Source organism: Podarcis vaucheri (assembly GCF_965113315.1).
Source record: "Podarcis vaucheri genome assembly, chromosome: 1".
Classification (NCBI taxonomy): domain Eukaryota; kingdom Metazoa; phylum Chordata; class Lepidosauria; order Squamata; family Lacertidae; genus Podarcis; species Podarcis vaucheri.
Window position 1 is genome coordinate 115598570 of NC_138759.1, and position 9914 is coordinate 115608483.

Here is a 9914-nt window from a genome sequence, read left to right on the forward strand (position 1 = left end):
AAAAAAGCAGGAATAATTTTCCCTTTTTGTCAAGGTGTGCTCACTTTCCACAGAGACTGAGGCAATGAGTGCTGTAAAGTTTCTACAGACAAATGACTCACAGGGAAGAAATAAAACGCTGCCTTTGAACACCGAGCTCTCATAGTCACTCTGGTTGACATTTTGCAATCCACGTAACGTTTTCTCCCAGGAAAGGATGAGGCGGCGCAATTATGCACTCTGAATAAATTAAAAAGTGCCTGGAAACCACGTGAACATCATGACTTACCAAATTCTCCTCTGTCCAGCGTTATAATTTCAGGATCATCATCATAAATACCTGGCAAAGAAACAACCCATGAGCATTCAAAAACAACAACAAGGGCATTTGAATAATAAAATGGCATTTGCTACGTCATTGTACATAAGCTTGGATTGCACCAGATAGCAAATGGTGAGAAGGAATTTTGTGCTGGCGAGTGAAGGGGCTTTCACAGCATAAAACTATCCAAAAAGGTGCAGTATTCAGAATAAGACCCTCTCCATCTGGTCACAACTGCTTAGCAATTGATTCAGCTAAATTTATTTTTCTTGAAGCCTACCTACGTGAGGTGGCTGCAAGACTATATTTACTAATTTTGGGCTGCTGCAACCAACAGCTGTGCAAGCCTTTGGGAGGCAGAGACGTGAGAGGGCATCAGAGGAAGGGAGGGAAGGAAAGAGGGACAGAGACCACTGTTGCCCGTGGCACCCCTGAATATCATTCAACACACCCCAGAATGCAACGGCACACTGATTGAAAACCACTGTATAATAACTTCAGGATAATAACATCAAATTTATATAAGAATGTATGAGTTAGGGTATTTTTCATATATTTCCATATATTCATAGGTTGCTTCTTTCTACACATTTTGGGCCTTTTTCTGCTCCCCCCCCCTTTGCATCACTTTATTTCTTTATATTTGAAACCAATAAAATATTAATACAGTGGTACCCCTGGTTACGTACTTAATTCGTTCCGGAGGTCCGTTCTTAACCTGATACTATTCTTAACCTGAAGCACCACTTTAACTAATGGGGCCTCCTGCTGCTGCCGTGGCGCGATTTCTGTTCTCATCTTGAAGCAAAGTTCTTAACCCGAGGTACTATTTCTGGGTTAGGGGAGTCTGTAACCTGAAGTGTATGTAACCTGAAGTGTATGTAACCCAAGGTTCCACTGTACCCTAATCCTGCAGGCTGGCTAGTGCCCAAGGGTTGCCAGCTGACTAGCCACAACAGCTTTAAAACATTAAAAACCAATTTTAAGCGAGTGGGAGGAGAACTAGTTACAGTTTTCTGCTCTGAGAAGCTGTTGAGTAAAAAAGGTGTTGGTTGAGTCTTTTTAAGGCGTAGGAACAAGAACCAACTCTAAAGGGCACTTAGCAAAAGAATGGAATAAAGGCTGTCCTGTCCCTAAGAATCAGACTACCGTATTTTTCACTCTATAACATGCACCCGACCATAACACGCACATAGTTTTTAGAGGAGGAAAACAAGAAAAAAAATATTCTAAATGAAACAGTGGATGTATGATTTTTGTGGTTCATGCTGTGGCCACAGACATGTGATCTGACAGTGAGTTTGGGGTAGCCCAATGCAGAAATCCTGAGGATCCATGTGGATCCATGCTTTGTAATCACGTTTTTGCACCAGGCAAACAGTGGGTGTGTGATTTTTTTGGTGCAAGCTGTAGCCATGGACATGTTATGTGGTCTGATGGTGAATTTGGGGTGACCCAGTGCAAAAATCCTGAGGATCCATGTGGATCCGTGCTTTGTAACCAGGCTCTCTATCCCTCTCTTCTCCCCACTCAGTGGCTCTTCTCCCGCTTTGCTGTTTCAAAGCGAGCAAAGCGAGCCACGGAGGAGGGAAGGAAGGGGAACCATGGATCCTCTGCTCACGACTGCAGCAGATCCCCCTGCCATCCGTAGGCATTCGCTCCATAACACGCACAGACATTTCCCCTTACTTTCTAGGAGGAAAAAAGTGAGTGTTATGGAGCAAAAAATACGGTAATTAAGAAAGCCAAGGACACACTGTGTACCTCCTTGCAGCGGCCACAGGCCAACACAGTTAAGTCCTCGTTGGCTCTTTTAACTGTGTGCCAGCCTGGCTACCGTGTACTTTCAAGGCTACACTAATTCCGGGCAGGAAGAACAGCACAAAAGAATTGCGCCCCACTCACATGCATGTTATCTTACCAAAATCGTAGCGATAGTAGTGCCAGCTCTCATATCTGCCTCCTTGCTGCTGGTCGTCCAGACCTTTCTCGCCGTATTTGTCATATTTCTTTCGCAGATCTTCGTCTTTCAGCACTTCGTACGCTCTGTTTATTTTCAGGAAGTTTTCGTGGGCCTCCGGATCATTCTGCAAGAGAGAAAAACTTCCTAGCGTTCACTTACCAAACAAACAAACAAACATTGCAACCCAACACATTTCAGTCTTGAAATGTTCTTGGCTAGTTGAAAAAAAGCCTTTCCATGACCAGGCAACCTACCTGATTCTTATCAGGATGCAACTTCAACGCTAATTTTTTGAAAGCCTGCCTTATTTCTCTACTTGTTGCTTCTTTGGATATTCCGAGTAAACCGTAGTAGTCTTGATCAGGAGAAACCAAAGCTATCAGATATACTAACGCTAGTGATAGCAAAAAGAGTCTTTTGAAGTCTGTGAGGCACTTTCCTCTGGGTAACAATGGCTCCATGTTGAGTGCTTGAGCGAGGCAAGCGTCAGAGACCAATACAATTCACAGTGCCGTAGCCAAATAACTGAATATATTTCTGAAAAAGCTGCTCATAGGATGTTTGCTGCCATGGTCCAGAGGCAGCCCACTTGGGTTTTTCAGAGAGACAGCGCCTAAAAGGAAGACAGAAGTTTTCAGATGGTCTGTGCTATACGGTAAATGCAGAGGCCTAGTCACTTTACAGCGACACTTGCAGATGAGCGCAGTTTCGTTTTGTGAAATCTCATTTCCTAGGCAGTAAAGAGCCTTTCGTTTACAAAGGACTCGTTTAGTATACTGCTATTAAAGGCATATGGGCATGTGGTGGCAACTGGTGATATTCCTACTCACTGGTAATCACTGAGGGACACTAAATGTTTCTTGGATTTCCACAAATGTAGTCTTATGATCTTCACCTTTTGTTCCACATATTTATATCTTGAAATCAGCGTGGCCTTATCTTTAACTACGTAACAAATATCCTACTCCCGTTACAAGGCCGCTTCCAGAGTAATAAATTGTTTCTGGGAGGGAAGGAAATGGGGTAGAAGACTGTCGACATTTTACATTAAGAGTTTTTAAAGCACATTAAATTCATTTTGTATTTAAGTACTAGCCTGGTAGTTTGGTCAAGCATTAATTTGATTCAGTGTTGGGCATTACTTCTATCTTATACAGTTTTATAGCTTTATTACGTTTAGGTGATTTTACTGTGCACTGCCTTGGTACTTTGTTAAAGAGTTGGCAGTTTATAAATATAGGAATTAAAAATGCATAAACAGATGGCAAGGATATTGCATGCAGGCGAATGAACTACGATGGTAACATTGTGGAACTATTTAAAAGGCTGCCTTAACGTGTTGTTCCCTAAAACCTAGAAAATACGCAACATTTGCCTTTGGCAATTGTTACTTTCTTGCTACAGATGTAGGTATCTGTCAACAATGAGCAACTTGCATGGCTCATTGGAAATCCATGGAGGGTAAAGCTATCAGTGGCTACAAGCTATGATGTTTATGCTTTGTCTCCTTGGTCAGAGGCAGTAATACTCTCAATACCAGTTGCTGGAAACTACAGTGGGGGAGAGTTGTCCTGTGTTCGAATCCTGCTTGCAGCTTCCCACAGGCACCTGGTTGGTTTCTTAAGAATAGGATGCTCTACTTAGACAGGCCATTGGCCTGATCCAACAGACTCTTCCCATGTTCTTCCCCAATACAATCCCCTTGGGAGCATCTGTGCTGGCCAGATTTATGCTTCGGACAGGACAACATAAAAAGCGAAGCTTTTCCAAAGGTGGAATCTGAAAACAACCACAACCACCGCCACCGCCACTTGTTGATTTCTGCTATTAAAAAACACAGCCAATAGTAAAGACAGTAATCCTACCATTTTAAGCCCAGAGGAGGAGGTGATTGCAAGGAAATGACCATTTAGGCTTGGGTCATGGGGGGGGGGGAGAAAATCCTGGTGAGGGAAGAAAGGACGAGTGGAAAGAAGCAGGTACTGAAGGAATCTGAGAGAGCAAAATGAAATAATAATAATAAAAATGACAGGAAGAATACAGCTGCAATAACAGAACCATCGTAAAACCATCCACTCCCAGTTTATGGTGTGGGAGGCCACCTGAGCACTTTGTGAGCGCCACCTTGAATTCTATTATGGGAAGGCAGGTGAGGTACAAGTGAAGCAAAATAACTGAAAATAAGATCAAAGGGCATGCCTTTGGGGACAGAGGAGGTAATCCTACAGCCCCAACTGCATTTGATCTAAGGAGGGAAGGATCATCACTGGGTGAGCTGAAAGAACACATGAGAGGGTCACACTCAATGCCCAGCCTGCTGCTGGCTGCACATTCAATGGCTGTGCAAAGGGGTTCTATGCACAACAGCCAGTGTGGTGCAGCGGGCAAAGTGTTGCCCTAGGACCTGGGTTCAAATCCCCACTCGAGTCCCAAAGCTCATCGACTTGGTGACCCTGGACCAGTCCCCCACATCTCTCAGCTTCAAAGGGTTGTTATCCTCATAACATATGCCATGCACGCCACCATACAGAATTATAGAATTGTAGAACCGAACAGGACCACAAGAAGCAGAAGCAGAAGAAGAGTTTGGATTTGATATCCCGTTTTATCACTACCCGAAGGAGTCTCAAAGCGGCTAAGAATCTCCTTTCCCTTCCTCCCCTACAACAAACACTCTGTGAGGTGAGTGGGGCTGAGAGACTTCAGAGAAGTATGACTGGCCCAAGGTCACCCAGCAGCTGCATGTGGAGGAGCAGAGACGCAAATCCGGTTCCCCAGATTACGAGACTACCGCTCTTAACCACTACACCACACTGGCTCTGACTGCCTGCAATGCAGGGATCTTTTGACTCAAACCCACAACCCTGAGATTTTAATAAGAGTCTTGCGCTCTACCAACTGAGCCAGTCTAACCCAGGCCTTCTCCAGCTCCTTGGAGGAACGGCAGAGCAGGTTCTGCACAGTCTGAAAGGAAAGCTGCAGCTATCGGATGAACTTGGCCGGACACAACACCCTCTGAAAAACTATGTCAGGAGCTGCTGTGAGGTTTCAAAGTGAAGAAGGCTGCAAGCTTGATATACAACCTTTAGAAGACATATGGAGTTTTTAAACAATGTTTAATGTTTTATTATATGTGGGAAGCCGCCCAGAGTGGCTGGAGCAACCCAGTCTGATGGATGGGGTACAAATAATAATAATAGTAATATTAATAACAAGAAAAAACATCATATTCATGACAGTTTGCCAGTGCAACGGTCTCTCCTTCCTTGGAGGTTTTCAAGCAGAGGTCGGATGGCCATCTGCCGTGGATGCTTTAGCATTGCAGGGGGTTGGACTACAGTACCCCAGTGGCGTAGCGTGGGTTGTCAGCACCCGGGGCAAGGCAAATAATTTGCGCCCCCTAACCCGTGGATTTGCGCCCCCTAACCCTAACCCCCAGATGTTGCGCCCGGTGCGGCCGGGCCCCCCTGCACCCCCCACGCTACGCCACTGCAGGACCCTCAAAATCCCTTCCAACTCTAGAATTCTATGGTTGGTGATGTCTTCCATTGCATCCCTTCCTCCTCCATTTCTAAGTGCCCTCTGCTTACCAGGTAACTATTTTAAAGCAAGGAAACACACTGGGGTCCGAGGAGAAGAGGCAGAGGAAAGGGAGTTCACTGAGCTAGCGAGGGAAAGAAAGAAAGAAAGAAAAGAAAAGAGGGAAGGAGGGAGAAAGAGAATGGGACTACAGATGGGGGGGGGTATGTGCGGCCATGAGAACCCAGAGGATGCCTCGGGTGACAAAGGAAAAGGTGCCTACATAAGGAATGCTATCCCTGAAGTTTTGGGGCGGCGCAGCAAGCTCTTGGAACACCAATGGGATGTTGCTTAGGAGAGAAGGACGGAAGGAAGGAGGCGTCGAGAAAAGCGCTTCCTTCCCCGTCCCTGGTCCTCCGCCCGCTTCCTCTGCGCTGGGGGCCTCTCCGGAGCCTTACCCGGTGGCGGAGCTGGGGGTCCTTCCCTCCGCTGGCCGGCGCGGAGCAGGAGCCGTGGAGCAGGCAGGCAGGCAGGCAGGCAGCAGGCAGGCCTGCGCCGGAGGAAGAGGGAAGCGCGAGAGGCGCCGAGGATCCGGCTCGCAACCGGAGGCGGCGGGAAGGCGGGCGGGGCGCAAGGCTGACGTGGCCGCAGCTCCGGCAGCCCCAGCGCCCCGGGGGAAGCGCTCAGCCGCCTGGCCGGGGGTGGAGGCGCCTTGGCGGGACTAGAGGTGACGCCGTGTTCCGGACGCGCGCTCTTGGCGCTCCTCTTCTAGGCCTGCCCTGAAACAGATCGGGCAGACGGGGGTGGGGGTGGGGGGTGGGCCTCGTCTTCCACCCTCCCGGCGCTTCTTAACGTTGGCTTGCTCATGAGTAAGCCCGTGAGCCTTAGCCAGGCGCAGCTGCAGACGCGGTGCGCGGGGAATAAACCTTTGAGCTCTCTCTCTCCTTCCCAATGTCATATAGGGACCACAAGGGTCATCTAGTCCAACCCCCTGCAATGTAGGATTTTTTCTGCCCAACATGGGGATTCGAACCCACGACCCTGAGATTCAGAGTTATCTCATTGAACTCTGGCTCCCCTTGGCAGAGCCATGCAGTCCAGGAGCATCCCATAAGTTCCCCATCCCTTCTAAGACGCACTCACTTTGGATTAAGCCCCACTGAACTGTGTGGGACCGACTTTGCATTTCAAGAGTTGTTCCGTGAAGCCTGTGGGACATCGCAGGGGGTTGGGTGAGATGTCCTTGGGGTCCCTTCCAACTCTACAATTCTTTGATTCTGTAGAGGGCAGGCCCAATCCAGCAATGCAACAAAGTATTGGGGGGCGGGTTTGAGGCACTGTTTTAGACACAGGCATCTCGGTAGTGGGTGACCTTCTGGGTGGGTTTGTTTGTGTCTGTTTCTTACCAATCTGGGGCAAAGTCTGGCTCACTCTTTATTAGCAAAAGCTGACAGATTAGATGGATCATAGATTATAGAATTATAGAGTTGGAAGGGACCACGAGGGTCATCTAATGGGTGGAAGACATGGAGGGTTTCTGGTCATTTGACCTCACCTCCTAGTGTCACACGCTGCTAATCATACCCCAAGATGAAGTTGGCAGGGCCACCGGATTATAAATTTGGAACCACAGAGCCTAGGACTCGCTGATCAGAAGGTTGGTGGTTCGAATCCCCACGACAGGGTGAGCTCCCGTTGCTCGGTCCCTGCTCCTGCCAACCTAGCAGTTCGAGAGCACATCAAAGTGCAAGTAGATAAATAGGTACCGCTCTGGCGGGAAGGTAAATGGCGTTTCCGTGCACTGCTCTGGTTCGCCAGAAGCGGCTTAGTCATGCTGGCCACATGACCCGGAAGCTGTACGCCGGCTTCCTTGGCCAATAAAGCGAGATGAGTGCCACAACCCCAGAGTCGGCCACGACTGGACCTAATGGTCAGGGGTCCCTTTACCTTTTCCCAGAGCCTTAACAGAGCTTTTTTTATAATTCATGTAGGAGCCCAGCCAAGGGAGGGAAACCTTCCTCCAGGCTTCTCCAACCATTGTCTCTGACCATTGGCCATGCTGGCTGGGGCTGATGGGAATCCGACATCATACTCCAGCCGTCCTCTCCCCCTGCCTCTCGCAGCAGCACCTGAGAAGTGACCCTCCCAGGCATTTCAGCTGCGCATCTCACCTTATGGACTTTACATGGCTGTAGGGCAGAGCTTTCCAAACTGTGAGTCGTGACACATCAATGTGTCGGCTGCAGTGTGTCGTGCAAATGCTCTGCACGCTCCTCCCGGGGCTGGAAAGGGGTTAGTTTAACCTCCGGTTTGCTAGTCAAAATGAATTACTGTGTTGTGAAATGTCTAAAAAGCGTGTCACCAACAGGAAAAGTTTGGAAAGCTCTGCTGTGGAGGTTTCCTGCTTTTCTTGCAACAGCACCCAAGCTGTGCAGTGAGGCAAAGGATTCATGAAATAGCCTTTGATACCGGAAACTACAGGCTGTTGCTGCCTTTATGTGCAGCTTGTGGGATTCTGATAGGCATCTATGAGCAGATTTCTGGACTAGGTGGGCCAATGGCCTGGAATCATAGACTCTAGACCAATGCCCTGCAATGCAGGAATCTCAGCTAAAGCCTCCATGACAGATGGCCACCCATCTTCTGCTTGAAAGGTCCAAAGAAAGAGAGTCCACAGCCTCCCGAAGGAGACCACTGGCAGACAGCTCTTGCTGTCAGAAAGTACTTCCTGATGTTGAGTCGGAATCTCTTTTCTTGCAACTTGAAGCCATTGGTTCGAATCCTGCCCCCCAGAGCAGGAGAAAACAAGCTTGCTCCATCTTCTATGCAACAGCCCTTAGGAAATTTGAAGATGGCTATCTCCTATCCATCTCCTCTTCTCCAGGCTAAAAATTCCCTGAACCATACCTCCTAAGGTTTGGTTTCCAGATCTTTGATCATCTTGGTTGCCCTCCTCTGCACACCTTGTCAACATCCTTCTTAAATTGTGTTGCAGGTGTGGTCTGACCAAGGCAGAATAGAGTAGTACTATTACTTCCCTTGATCTGGACACTATACTTCTGTTGATGCAGCCTAGAATAGCATTGGTGAATAGCCTGATGAAGGAGAACTGTTCTTATGTTCTTGTGCATTCAGGCTGTCCTGGAAATTTCACTGGAATTGCAGCACTGCAGTTGTCATTCACGCTCCAGTGTTATTTCGTGAAGGCTAGAAGTTGCTGGACTCCCATCAGTCGCAGCCAGCATGGCCAGTGGTCAGGGATGATGGGAGATGGAGTCAGCAACACCATTCCTGATCTAAGTTGTCATCTAAAACATGGGTTGGCAGCAAGGATATTGCTGTGTATTTTCCCAGAGATGGTCAGGCATTTCTGACTCCCGGTTGCTTATCAACAGCAATGACAAAAGGACCCTCTATCTGGATGAAATTAAAATAGCAAGGCAGGTGGGGTAGCCCAAAGCAGATCTCAAAGAAAAAAATGTTGAAAGGACTGTCAGTTCAGTTTTGGGATTCAAAACAAATTATTAATTCTAAGTATATGCCAGGCAGAGGGCCTTCTCGGTAGTGGCGCCTGCCCTGTGGAACACGCTCCCATCAGATGTCCATGAAATAAAAAATATTTGACTTTTAGAAGACACCTGAAGTTTTTAATGTTTGAAGTTTTATTCTGTTTTTAGTGTTCTGTTGAAAGCTGCCCAGAGTGGCTGGGGAAGAAATAATAAATTATTATTATTATTATTATTATTATTATTATTATTATTATTATTATTATTATTACCCAAGGCTCTGATGAGTGGGTTTTGAGGCTTTGATTTAAACACAAAGATTCCAGAAACCAGAAGTTTGCCCACCCCTGATTTGGAACACATTTCAAGTTCCTTCTCTCCCACAAGTTGGATACAGTTGTACCTTGGAAGTCGAAGGGAATCTGTTCTGGAAGTACGTTCAATTTCCAAAATGCTTGGAAACCAAAGTGTGGCTTCTGAATGGCTGCAGGAAGCTCCTGCAGCCAATCGGAAGCTTCAGAAGCCCCGTTGGATGTTCGGCTTGCAAAATTGATTCGCAAACTGGAACTCTCACTTCCGGGGTTGCAGCGTTTAGGAGCCAAAATGTCTGAGTACCAAGGCGTTC

General features: G+C 47.4%; 1 protein-coding gene across 2 annotated transcripts in view; it reads right to left on the minus strand.

Moving 5' to 3' along the window:
* DNAJC10 (DnaJ heat shock protein family (Hsp40) member C10) overlaps positions 1-6425 on the minus strand; it is a 31219-nt gene extending 24794 nt beyond the window's left edge. Inside the window, exons 1-4 of one of the 2 annotated variants that reach the window (XM_082200874.1) lie at positions 6242-6425; positions 2519-2877; positions 2223-2388; positions 269-319 (exon numbers count right to left, since the gene is read on the minus strand). In XM_082200874.1, the coding sequence (XP_082057000.1) occupies positions 269-319; positions 2223-2388; positions 2519-2725 (424 nt within the window). In that variant the 5' untranslated portion in view covers positions 2726-2877; positions 6242-6425. Of the gene's footprint in view, positions 1-268; positions 320-2222; positions 2389-2518; positions 2878-4129; positions 4175-6241 lie in introns of those variants that run through there. The other variant, XM_082200875.1, reaches the window with a different exon arrangement.
* Positions 6426-9914: the final 3489 nt, after the last annotated feature.